General features: G+C 37.5%; 1 protein-coding gene across 1 annotated transcript in view; it reads right to left on the bottom strand.

The window, feature by feature from the left end:
- Nucleotides 1–3,983: 3,983 nt before the first annotated feature.
- Nucleotides 3,984–14,347, bottom strand: part of bcas3 (BCAS3 microtubule associated cell migration factor) — a 351,457-nt gene continuing 341,093 nt past the window's right edge. The window contains exon 25 of the mRNA XM_032590298.1: nt 3,984–5,308. Within this exon, the coding sequence (XP_032446189.1) occupies nt 5,160–5,308 (149 nt within the window). The 3' untranslated portion in view covers nt 3,984–5,159. The remainder of the gene's footprint in view (nt 5,309–14,347) is intronic.

Raw genomic sequence — 14,347 nt, 5'->3', positions numbered from 1 at the left:
TAAAATATGTAAACAAACAAAACAAAAAAAAACAACGTAAAAATAATTTTAATAAAAGCCATGTATTTCCGTGAGTTTCTACTCCAGAAAATAACCTGCTGCTAACTTTAAGGTCAGGGGTCAGCAGCCTGTCTCCCGCTGCCCCTACTACCAGGTTGCGTTGAGCACCAAACTGACTACCTTTAAAAATAAAGCCGTTACTAAGAAAGATTCTATTTTCAAGCAGATGGAAGTTTTCTTCATCTTACTATATATTGAGAATATGAGGAACCACAACACATTGTGTCCAAATTATGTTTTAGGACCAAGGAAAATAGAAAGAGTTTACAACAATCAAAGATGCATTTTAAATGGATGCTTATGAAAACAAATAAGCCTGATTAAAATGATAGAGCAGGAACTGCTAGTGAACGTTAGCATTAGTGTCACTGAGGAAAGTGGATATACTAACTGTCTCAAAGTAAATTGAAGAGCTTCTAAAACGAACCTTTCCCACAGTCTTTGTACAGACATATTGCTCATTTCTGTCTTATTTGTGGTCAGACTTACTGTGGCCCCAGGAGCCTCAGGAGCCCTTGAAGCAGCACATGCAACTGCAGGTGAGTCTGTGTCCAGCGTGTCCTCGTCGGCCCCTGCAGATGATGTGGCCTATGTGGCCCCCTTTCTTCAGACGCCTCTCAGGTGACTGATGTTGTAAAACACAGCGCTTCGTCTCCTGTTGACCGACTCCACACTAAACAACATTTATCTCCCCAGGAACTGGTGAAGACAGATATTCTGTTCAGCAGCGGCGAACGGAAGATCAGCTCTTCCTCTGCAGGTAAGAGCTGATCTGATCTGCCTCAATTCACCCGCCTCACACCTCGACTCGTTTCATTTTAAAAAAAACAGAATTACAAATTACAACAAACAAAAAGACGTGAAAAAAAATAGTAAGAACACATGGTTATTAACTGCTTCCATATTTGAGTTTCAGCTGGCAGGGTGCTCTGGTTCTGGCTCAGCAGTCCTCTCAGGTGGAAAACATGGAACTGATTGGTCTAAGACTCACAGCAACCGTTTTTCTTTTTTTGTGTTATTTTTTAAAATGTTTTTAGTCAAAGATATTATTTGCATTGCTTTTTTACAAATAAAAATATCCAAAATTCTATAAAATGTTCTATTCAAGTTTGTTTATGTTGCTGCAATTCACAACAAATGTGTGTGTGATGATGTATTTGTCCAGTTTGGTGGAGGATCTTTACAGACTGAAGGAGTAAAACATTGTGTGCATTGGTTCAGATGATTTTGGCAGATATTGTCTCATGTTGAGCACCAGGACATAATGTAAACATTAAATTCAGAGGTCAAGCTAACATATTATGGAGATTAAAACACATGCCACACTGTCACATTAAAAATGTCAGATTCATTCAATCACAACTGCTAGAAAAAAATCATTTAGCCATCCTGAGATATTCCTGGTTTATGTGAAGCTGCACATAAAACTGTTACAATATGACTGTTTGTATTTATTTTGACCAAATGATGTTAAATGACTTGATCTCAAAGAACACATTGTTCAGTAACTGCCAGACAATTTCCACCTGTGATATGAAAAAAACAGCTAAATGTAAAACAGAAAAAAACCCCAACGCTACAAGCATAAATGTCCAAATTTTTAAATTGATAAAGTGTGTTTGTTAATTTATTTCTGGTATCCTTGGCAACAGGACAGCATTAGATTAGGGTTATTGCAAGGAGGCCGTCTCTCCTCAAGGAGATGGAGTTCATTATAAACAAAAAAATGTAAATACCAGTAAAATTTGCTACACAATTTCAAGAAGGGTTTTATTATTGTAATTTTGTATTTTTTTTATATTTACTTTTATAAAGAATTTTTGACATGGCTTTCTTTTTTTAAAATATACATAAAAACTGATCTTTTTTTTATCATCCCTTTACATAATTGTATTTTATCAGAGGTGGATAGTCAGTAGTTATATTTTCTCAGTTAAATTTACTTGAGTTACTTTTTGGACAAAAAATACTTGTAGCAGCTTTCCTTCACCATACTTTGAACTTTTTCTTGAGTGGTGTCATTATGAAGTATCACCACTGTTACTCGAGTAAAATGTCTGGATCCTACAACTACTGCGAGTAACTTCATAACTTCACTGAATGAAGAACGAACATTTTTTAACCAAAAACAAACCAGACACACATGAACACAATTAGGTCAAACTTCTGGGTTTTACACAAACCTCATTATTTTAATGTTTATTTTCTATCTGCTGAGCATTTTATGCCTTCTGGAGCTCAAGAAAACACAGTAAACACTACATGCTGTCACTGGAAGCACTTCACCCAGGTCTAACCCCCCCACACCCGCACACACACATATATATATATATATATATATATGTATACACATATATATATATACATATCTGTTAATTTTTTTTCTTTCTGTTATTTGTTTGAACTATATAAATTTTTTTGTCTTTAAAATAGTAGAATTGCACTATATGCATTTGTCTGACTGATTACTTGTTTTTTAAATAGTTGTCCAAGCCAGATAGCCTGGTATACAGAACATGTGATTTTGTGTTTTGGTCAGAGGCAAAGAAAAAAAAAAGTAGCTTTGTGTACCTATTTCCAAAAGGTATGTTTAGCCCACAACACTGTATGAACAGAAGAACACCATAGCCACTGTAGAACATGGTGTGTCTGGAGTTATTCTTCTTTAAATGGAACCAGAATTATTTTCAAAGCAGATTAAATTCAGAACAATTGTAAATTGTAAGTCAGTTTTGAGCCCAAACCTTTCTGTTTTTACTAGAAAGCTGACAATGAGGAGGAGTTTTATTTTTCAGCATCATGAATCCAATGTCACAAAGAAACATGAAGTTGATTATTTAAAACATTTCTTCAAGGCTGTGGAAAATTGTAATTAAAATTTTCCACCTTTTTTCCTCTTTTCCATATTTTCCCTTTTTTTGTGTTATGAATGAAGCAAGACTCTTGCTTCATTGAATTGGAGAAATGTCACTAAATGTGGAAAAGGTTTGAAAATGATTTGTCAAAATCTTAACCATTTAAATCTAATAGTTTTACCAGTGGTGTGGAGATTTTGTAGAGGCTGTTGCTGCAGTCAGTCCTGTTCTGACTGATGCTGTGTGTGGTTGGTGTTCAGTGGGCTAACTGTCAGGACCTGGTTCTGTTCAGTCAGGGGTTTCATATAAATGCTCAATCACTAGAATTTAAGAGTTGTGAAAACAGACACTTTGGTAATCTTGGAAAATATGCAATGCTTTCAAGGTACAATCACTTACACTTGTTAAAAATAATTAAATGAAGGACAAATATTTAACGGACACAGTATATATGTATATTAGGAAACATGGCTTTAATGTAAACAGTAAAATCTTGTGTATTTATACTGCTACCATTGTGAGAATGTCCCCCATTAAACTAACTTCTGACTTCAAAGTTGTGTTTTCTTCTTGCTGATCATAGGAGTCTGAACTGCAGCAGGAAAACAATCTCACAGCATCTCTTCTCTCTTCAAACCGGTTTAGAAATGACCATTTTCAGATGAACACAAGTTCAGTTTTTATTGAAATGTTGTCATAAAATATCTTTAAGAGACCCTTTCAGATCCTCCATCCTTCCACTGAGGCTCAACTCAAGGTGGCTCTTTAATTTCAGCAGTCTGCTAGCTTTCACCTACATTTGCCTTCAAGTTTGAGTTCAGTGTTACATTCTGTTAAAGTTTGAACAAAGGACTTCTGGGATTTGAAACTGAGCTGATTAAAATAAATAAACAGAGCCTCTTTTTCTGGTTCATCCAGAACAAAGAGCCAGCACCGGCAGTAAAAAGGCCCTTTAACAACACTTTATGGCCTGTTAAAAATATGGTACTAATTATCTGTTGCACTGTGTGCTGATGGTCACTGCTGTGGTTAAAATGGAAACAACACATTTGGAGCAATCCACATAAAAACAGAAAAAAGTTATCTACTTTTATTAAGCTTTTAATTAATGAATGCTGGGAAGCAAAGTTAGATTATTATCAACAGCAAACGTTTGCTCTCCAGTTTTTAGATCCATGGACTTCAGTCCACCTGATGACTATCATGCACAATATTGTCAGTTTGTAAATAATCCAATTTCTTTACATTAATTTAAAAAAAAAATTACAGGTAACAAATAAATCATGTTCCTCTATGCTAAAGGAAAAGCTATCAGGAGGAAAACATCTACAGATTTTTCAAGATTTTGGTCAAAACATGTAAAACAAACTACAGAAGACTGAGTTCAGCGTGCAAAACCAGAATGTTCTACATGGAACGGCTGAGTGCAGCGGAGGGAATCCATCTAGATAAATTCAGAAACATATTTCAATTATACTGTAAACATCTAAATTACTTCTGCAATGTAGTAATAGTGTCATCTCATTACTGCATCTTTTGTCAAATGTAATTACATGAAAATCAAAGGCAAGAAGGGAGTAAATTCAATCAAAAACATTTAGCGAGGGGCCATGAAAGCAGCCACACACATTTAAACACGCACACACACCCACACACACACGCACACACACGCCCACGCCCCCACACACATTAACACAGAGAGAGAAAGGACGGGGGAGGAGCTATACATCACTGCCTGGAGTACGGTACATTTTTTTCTCCTTTTTTTCTTGCAGCCCAGAGGCGCTCCGTAAAAAATCAGCAACACACATTGAGGACGCTCAGCGGACTTAATGACAATGCAACAAGCAACAAGCAACAGGCAGGCTCAGACTATTCTGTGGGGCTGAGTTTTAAAAAAAAAAAAGTTAAAAATGTTTCCTGACTGTTCCCAGGTGGATCAGTGAATATGGGAAAAAATATTGGCTCTCAAAACACGTCTCCACTTGGATATTAGCTAACATGTGGGGGAAACAATAAAAGGTTTGTTATTTTATGGACATCATGGCGTTAGAACTAGCTAATTAAAAGAAAAAAAAATCAGCTAAAGCTTCACCAAACAACAGAATGTGAGTTTAGAATCTTGACCAGGTATCCAGCTGGGCTGCCTCTCATGTCCCACCAGCTGTGGGACAGCAGACAACAACAAACCCACATCTGATTCACGCTGCTATGGAACTTGTGTTGAGCAGGTGGGCCGAAGCTTCAGGGGAAGTTGGTGGGGAAGAGGCTGAGCGGCTGGCTCTCGTTGGTGGGCAGAGGGGAACGGTATCCTTCGAAGTTGCGTGGGATGCTACCACTGGTGGAGCCTGAGCTGTTGCTCAGGGTCTCGATGCTGCCCTCCCTCTGCAGCTCTGCAGGAGACACAAACAGAGACCTGCTGTCAGCAGCACGGATTAAAGCTATAATACGTAACCTTTCTAAAAAATATATTTTTCTTATCTGTTGAAACAGACAATATGAGACAGATAATCTGTGAATAAAAAATGGAGCTCCTCTGCCTTCTAGAAACAACCAGGAGGCAGGTCTTAGCGCTGTCAATCACAACTTCATGTAGTGCTGCTCATCCTCCCTCCGCCTTGTCCTCTTGGTCCACGCTACACTGAAGGCTAGTTAGCATGGCCACCGATAACAGCCAATGAATGTTTTTTCTGTAACAGTAAGTTGTTTCTCCATCATTAGCACATTTAGCAGCGAGTATGTGAGTTTGATTGACAGCACTAAGACCCTCCACCTGGCTCTGATTGCTTGTTTTTGCTCAGGAATGGTACACTTCTTCAGACAGCTACATTAGCATGGAAGAGGTGGAGGATAATCTGTGATCGTTTCACAGATTATCTGTCAGCATGTCGTGACATATTGTCATTTTATAAAAGTTATAAATTAGCTGCTAATGTTAGCCTTGGTAGCTAACAGTCAGTCTGAGAATGATCTCACTCAGACTGACTTACTCAGGAAAGTGTAATAAAATCACTACCATATTTTACTGAGGAAAAGGAAATGTTTATCAAAACAATGATGGAGGTGGGTCTTAATAATTGATAAGACAGAAAATACATGAGGCCCATCAGGCCAGCTTGATCTGAAACCAGGAGGATACGCTTGATTTACTTAAATATGTTTGGATTCTTAAAGTTTACTGCAATATATTGCCAGAAGAGAAAAATAATATTTTTAATTGCTTGATTGATAAACAATGTCCCACAACAAATAAGAAAATTATTTAATTAATGGCAATTTTAAACAAATCTGACTTATTAATAATGTTGAATTCAATCTGTTATTTCAGTCAGTTTTAAAATCAGTGCTTGTTTAGAAAACTGGACTATTAGTTTGAAACTATATTATAATAGTTATTAAAATTGGTGAATTCAGAAAAATAATACTTGGATTATTTCTTTAATTTTTCCCAATCAATCAATCAATCAATCAATCAATCAATCAATCAATCAATCAATCAATCAATCAATCAATCAATCAATCTGTGGTTGAGGTCAGCTAACCTTGTGGTGAAGCTCATTTCAGCTACTTATTCATAATCTGTTTATTTCCCCAGAAATAAACAGAAATAAACGTTATTTCTTAATCCATAAACTCATGACAGTTTTATGGAGTTTTTCCCTTCGCTTCAGCTCCTTCTTGCCCATGATTAGGACATAAATTGACAGAGTAAAAATCTGTCAGCTTTTCATATGTTGTCTTTGTGGTTCTTACGTAGCAAAAAGCTACGTAAGAACCACAAAGAAAACGAGCTCATTGGACAGAGAGGCAGCAGAGAGAAATGATTATTGCAACAAGTCTCCAGATTTTCATCTTAAAGATGGTGTAGATTTTCTCTCTGCAGCGTACATTGTTATCATAAACACCACTGTGGATCGTCCAAGCAGCTCTGGTCAAGATCTGATCATGAGGAATTAGTTACAGTTATTACAAGCTGTCAACCATATCAGTCGATGTGTGGACGAAATGCCGTGCGGCTAATGGAGGCGCAGTATTTAGACTGTGATGCATGCAGTGCATTGTGACGTCCAGCTGTGTTTAATCTCCTTCTGCTGCCGGCCGCTCGGCTCACACTGGCTGCTGCAACGCAGTCACACACACCAACTAGCATCCGAGACTCAGCAGAACCGTCGTCTATAAATCAGGAGGACGATGTGATCACCAACGGCCATGAGATCAGAACACGTGGGTTTTGTCCACGGCACTTTGTCAAATTAACAGAACAAAACCACTGAATGCATCTGGATCTTCAGGCCCACATCAAGACCACTGACGAAAATTAACTTGGAGAAAAATGTCCTCTGAGCATGAAAGTGATGAGAAGGCCCACTGATAATTAAGAGCATCAATAGTACTGGCATAACACTGAGGAAAGCTGCAAATATGTATTCAATACTCTAATTATGAGCTATTTATAAAGTGAGCCATGCAGCCCAGTAGCTCTTGTGTGTCAAACTCAAGGACCACAGGCCAAAACCGGCGCACCATAACAATTTATGTGGCCCTCGAGCCTCTGGAGGGCCACAGAAATAGAACTTCAAGATAACACTTATGTGCTTATTATTTCATCAGTCAAATCAATCAGCTTTTCTATGCTGCCAAATTGCATCAGTATGAAGTTTTAAAACATATTATTTAATTTTAAAACGTAGTGATCAAATGCAGACAAAGTTAAAATATTTTAAGTTTGTTAATACATTCTGCTGCAACTGGTCCCTTACAAACATCAGCAGTATGAAAGTTTCAAGTAAATTATAATGCAGCCATGTTGAAATTTGGCTTGGTTGCCCTGGCAACCACAGTTTTAAACAACATTTTACCGTAGGCTGATATGGTAGCAATAAATGCAGATCATTTGTGTTGCTTTAGCACTCATGACCTAACATACATATGACACCTACTGGAGTGAGACTGATTAATAAAGAACAGTTTTTAAGCATACAGTGTTTGCTTTGTTTTATATCTAGAGGCCAGATCTCCAGAGAGCCCGCAGCATCATCAAGAACCTCTCACACCCCGACCACCACCTCTTCAAACTCCTGCCCTCAGGGAGGGGCTTCAGGGCAATAAAGTCAAGAACAAACAGAGTGAAAAACTGTTTTTATCCAAACTGTTGTTACCCTGAACACGGCTAATTCATCTAAAACCTGATCTTATTTATTCATTTTTCCTTAACATCTCAGTTGGTCTATGTTTCTACTATGTTTTTATATTTATTGAGATATACTGTACTTATTTATTATTATTTTATTCAATTTGACTTGCCTTCGGGAGTTATGTTTTCTTTTGTGCTCAATGACAACAAAATTAATTCTGATTATGAAAAACTGTTAGTATTCATAACAGGAGAACCAATGTCTCAGATGAACACTGTGATGTTAACAATTCATTAAAATAACATAACAGATACTGCAACACAAGATCACTAAGATTCTCTCTACTGTCCACTCACCCAGAAAAGAAAAAACAAAAAAGAGTACTAAATGGCTGAAAGTCTTTTTAAAGTTACTTTAATAACATCAAACCACAGTACGGATTTAATATTTCCTGCTTATGTTGAGAGCTAATGTGGACACTGTATTTGGCAGGTCGGGTACACAGGAAGTGGGAGTTTCTCACTTGGGCTCAGAAACCCTCTTTCCAACCGTAGTATTATTATCCCAGCTCAGGCACCATGTGCCATGCTGTGGTGTTATCCCTGCCTGCTGCCAGCTCTTCCACCCCCACTGCTCTAATTCCCCCCAAAACAACACAGGGCCGTTACGTTGAAGTAATCCCAGGCGGAGGGGAACACTGTCCATTCAACAGCTTTGTTTCACTTAATATTAAGCCTTACCAGGCAAATGCAAACTAATGGTTGAAAAAGCTAATAGCTGATAGTTTTATTATTAATAAATATTCTGTTTGTAGAGTAATATGATTTCTTCTTATAAACCACAATGGACAAACATGTAACTGTATTCAAAGTCTAGTAATATAAATGATCTCTAAAGGTTAAATCTAATTTTCAGAGTTGCAGACTACCAAAACACAACAGATTGCTATGATTACTTATCATACATAACCAAAACAAAATAAGACTAAGTTCATCCTAGAGATTTAGAAAGGAACGGACCAGTCAAGAGCTGCTAATCAATGAAGTTGATTGACGAATTATCTATAAAAGAAGGAACGTTAGCAGTTTGCTGCTCTGGAACGTACCTGTGCTGTTAGCATAGAAATACATCAGCAGGAACTTTAGAGACACAACAGCTGCAATCAGCGGCTATCAATTCGGCTTTAGTCCAAAAGACTAAAGCCGCCGTAGCCACTCGTTCTCTAGCAAGAAAGTTTAAGAAGTTCAAAGTATTTAAGACAGGAGCGAATATTCCAGCAAATTCCCACTGGCATTAGACAGCGCAACACTCATAGAAATGCAAGGAGACAGCTTCCTGCCTCAAAAAACAATCATGCAGCACAACATAGGTTTGCAAAATTTTTATCGTCCTGATATGTGAAACCCTAGAATAGAAAGAGGGTATCATTTCTTTTTCCCATAACTGTAACTGTAGGAATATAGGTCATCTGTAATATTAGCCTTTTTTTCCAGTGATGGCAACAACTAAGCAGAAATAAGTGTTTAGAGTGAGCCTCACCTCTGCAGCCCTGCCTCTCTCCTGAGGGTCCTTGAGAAAGACTGAGACTTGGAATGGTCCATTGTTTTCTTGTGTTTTACAAACTGAATTGACTTTAATTTCTACACAGAATAAATAAAAAGCCCAGTTAACTGTGCGCAACCAACCCAGGTTTTCTTCTTTGCCCATCACTAACCATGACTGCCACCACTTACCCTCCCAGCTTGCCTTTTCGCCAACCCCAGCTGGAGTTGCTTTGCTGTTCAATGTGTCATTGTTATTGTAGGTGCTGTAAGCTGCTGAACGCCCCAGCAAAGCCCCAAAGGCCCTTTCTAGTGCTCCCTAATCCACTTCATTGTGTGACGCCTACCAGCTATTCAACAAGTCTTAACCTCTCACGCCCCCAACACAATCCCAGAGTGCTCCCATGTTGGGGATATTTTCCTCTGGGACTCATGTTGCAAGGTAAAGCAATAAGGTTATTTACTACGTGGTTTTGTGTGATGTGATGCGAAGATAATGCTGATCTGGAGAGAGACCAGGGTAGGCATGGAAACTACTGTCAGGTTCAGCTGATATGGGATTTAAAAGAGATTGGATGGTTTTGAGCTGACAAATATTTTGTGCTTCTGTTTGGGAGGCTTATCCTGAAAAATGCCAAAACACAGAACACTTGAAACATGAAAGCTAATAGAAGAATCTAAGATGGGGTTTTCTAACTGTAATACAAACGACGACGGTACATTTCATCTCCTTTAAGACACAGAAACAGGAAGACTCGTATCCCCGCAAGTCTTCCTGTGCATAGTCAAATCCGTGCACTCTTTCTATCTGTTCCGAGAAGCCATTATGCAGCTGCCTGCCACACTGAAGAAGAAAATACAAGTAAATACAACATGCAGAGTTTGATATTAGGCAGGTTATTCAGGTCAGGCCATGATATCTGCAGGAGAGACAGCTCTGCTCTCTGCTTTGTTGAGTTAGATAAACATTTTTGTATTTTTTGGGGAAAAGTTTTTACAGAATTTGAGATGTATAAAAATACAGCAGCACTTTCTTTCCACATCAGTCAATAAGAACAGAGGGGACGGTCCGAAATGCTTCGGCTGTGAACAGGCCTTAATCCTCTTACTCTCTCACACAAACACACAGGCGCCAGTATACACACTTTCATTTTCATACAAACACACAAGCTAAATCATCCCTCGAATGCAAACTTAAACAAACTGTGCAGTTGTGGGTAAGAAAAGTCTGATTTCTGAGGTGGACCAGAATTCCTGATTCTGTACATGTCAGTGTTCCAGTATAGTCAAAGTAAAATGGTTCATTTTAACACTATGCATATTGTATTAATGCAGAGATGGACATGATGATGTTAGCAGAGCTTTATAATATAGACTGACGGGGTAAGATACGGTTTAACCCCAACACTGAGACTATTATCATTTGTGAGCTCAATGCTTCCTGAAGGTAAGGTCAGGAATTCCCAGTGGGGTTGGATGTGTGGTGTGGGGGTGTGAGGCTGATCCAGAGATGAGAATAATTTCACTATAAATGTTGCAATAACTTACAAAGAGCAGATATGAAATGCTAAAAATATTATAACTGTTATTAAACCACTCTGCTTGTCTGTTTAATTTACTTAAAACCAACATTAGCCAGAGTCACAGGTCTCTGCCACTCTTACTCTGTGAGACAAAAACTGAAAAGGTTTGGTGATAAATATTTTATGAAGAGTAAGGCTGCGTAGCATTAAGAAACTTTGAGCATATTTATGCATAACCAGATGGAAAGAGTTCACTATTCTGACCATAAACCGTGAACAAGTCTTTAGGGTAAGATTAGACTGAACTAATGAATCTCCTGTCCCACAAACTGTCCTCTTACCGTTCTTCAAGGAAGATGACTATGAAGCAGTAATCACCCTATCATAGAAAACTTTATTCACACTGATAATCATCTGAGAGTTGAAGGATACTAACAGAACCAAAACATTTATTTCCTCTTTCATTCTTCAAAGCAACATTTAAACTCTTCATCAGTCTCAAAATAAAAGCCCACACAGAAAGCATTTATAAAACGATGGTGAGCATTCTGTTGTGTTGACGTGAAACAAAGTTCTAACTCTAAACTAAGCAAGGCAGCTTCATTCTATCCTTCCTATGTGTAACAGGAACTGGGGTGGGGGTGGTAACCCATGGTGATAGTATTCTACTTATCCCAGCTGATTGTTTTTGTGTTATGACTTTAATCCCATCGTTGGCTCCAGCTTCCTCCGATTAGTGTCCTCTCGTCCAAGTCCAACACCCCAGTGAAGCTCATACACATAACTGCTAATCTAAAAAGATTCAGAAGCAAACATCTGTTGGGCTATATCTGGATTTTTCTCAACTTGAAAACTCCAGGTGATTAGGACATACAGTATTTATATACAGTACAGACCAAAAGTTTGGACACACTTTCTCATTGAATTCAATGAGAAAGTGTGTCAAGTTGATTCAAAATACATACATACTGTATGTATTTTGAATCAACTTACAATTATTCCCAGGTAAAATACTGTAACATAATTTGGTGCATCTTACATTTGGTAACTTCAAAAAAACTACTGATAGTATAAAATGTTAATATAAAAGCTTAAATTAAAAAATACCTTAATTTTCAGGCTATGAGCCACTGCTTTTGTCACAAGCTTTGAACACTGAGATGTGTTAATGCATGGATTTATATCAAAGAGTTTCAAAAGGCTGGACTGCTGTGTGATGAAGAAGGAGACACATGACATTTAAAGAAACAACTACAGCGAGACCATGGAAGTGTGTGAGAGGAGGTTCAATTCACACACTGAAGAAGACAACTTTAGTGGTTTTTGTGAGCAGGAGGAAGATGAAGATAGCATTTTATGACTTTTCCTGCCAGACTACTGGATGTTTTTTTTAAGCAGCCGTGTCACAGGCAATGTTCAGAAAAAACAATTATGGTACATAAAGAATTTACAATATGTAGCAGGTTACTGCTACATATTTAAGTAAAAGTTGAAAAAAAAAATGTATGCGTAAATATCTTATGCTACAATGTGGACACAGCTTATAGACAAGTGTAGCATATATACTGTGTATATATATATACATACATATATACAGTATATAATTGTTACTCATGAAAAAAGTTGCTTTTTCTTTCAAAGTTTGTGGATGTGGCTTATATTGGGAGGGCTCAGTACTCTGGAAATTATGGTACTTTACATGAAATATTGACATACTACTAATCTCAGTAAAAAGTACAAACAAATTCATATACATGACAAATGATAGGAAGATGACTAGAATTTGTGATTTCCATACAATTATTCATTTTGTGTAATGCATCAAGGTTCCTGAGAGATATGCATCACCAGCAGTCAATGCACCAGAGACAGGGGACACCAAGGGACACGACCCGTCCATCAAAGGACAATACAGAGACAAAATACTTTACACATCTACTCATACAAATTTTAGAGGTCAACGATGAGCGTGAATATTTTAGGACTGGGGATGTGAACGCAGAAAAAACCAACATGTGGACTTTCATGACAGCTGCTTTTCTCAATATTTCAGCCACAGTCCTTTCATTTTCCTTTTTCATTTTATATTGGATAGTTTCTGTACATGAGTTTCAAGGTTAAAATAAATTAGAAAACATTACTTCTCCCAGTTAAGACAGTTTCTTATTAATGGGTCAAGGTTTACTTTATATGAAACTGTTGCTGTTTTTACAACACGGCAGGCTGCTGACATTTGGCTATTTTGCAGCTGTTTAAATTTCAAGTTGCAAAGATTAAGAGTTCTGAAAGACCATGCAACCTGACAGTAGTTCCAGGAAATTAAATGAGACATCCTCCTCTCAATCAAAATGCATTGTCTCCTAAGATATCCTGTAGCGATCCCAGGTGATGTATTTGATCTTTGATCATACTGATCCCACAGTCAGTCCACTAGATGCTACTCTTTGCTGCAGTTCTTTATCAGAGAGTTTCTGAGATTGTGAGACTGCATGGTGGCCAGATAAACACGAACCTCATCCAGGCCAGTGCCTAAGGGTGTGTTTGAATTCAGGGTCTACATCCTGCAGAGGATCTGGCCTTCATCGACCAGAAGAGAGCAGCTATGAAATCGAATGCCCAGAAGTCTGCAACCTTTGCAACCTAATGAAACATTTTTGCTTTCAGACCAGAAAAATAAAACTTGCTTAGAGCTGCTACTGTCACATGACTCTTATTATAAGACAAATCATAATATTAGGTACATACATGTAGCTACTTTAGTAAATTTGGTATCATCCTTAAAGAACAAGTATTTCTATATTTAGAATTTTAAGTTAAAACTAAAATTTTCCAAGGATGTGGGATAGAAACTTATGTCAAAAAGCCATGTAAGATTCCAATAAAACACCACACAAAAACTGATCTGAAAACATATTATTGTTACTTTTAGTGTCATTCTTTGTGAAAAGAATGACACTAAACATCCAAAAGTACCACCACTTTCCAGACAGCTGTCTTGTGTAAACAAAGTCCATGGTCTCCTTTAGATTTATCCCCATGCATGTCCTGTCTCCTAGCAGCAATGATGATGCCAAACATGGGAAAATGGAGCTCAAAATCTTGCTGAGTTTTAAAAAAAATCTATAATTAATTTAATCATTTTATTTATTAAAATTGACAAGTTGATCATGAAACGTTTTGGGGACAAAAACATAAAAAGACATCATAAAAAATTATGATGTCTGTATATGATA

Source organism: Xiphophorus hellerii, chromosome 18 (genome assembly GCF_003331165.1).
Source record: "Xiphophorus hellerii strain 12219 chromosome 18, Xiphophorus_hellerii-4.1, whole genome shotgun sequence".
Classification (NCBI taxonomy): Eukaryota; Metazoa; Chordata; class Actinopteri; order Cyprinodontiformes; family Poeciliidae; genus Xiphophorus; species Xiphophorus hellerii.
The sequence above is the reverse complement of the archived record's forward strand: the minus strand, read 5'-3'. Positions and strand labels throughout refer to the sequence as shown.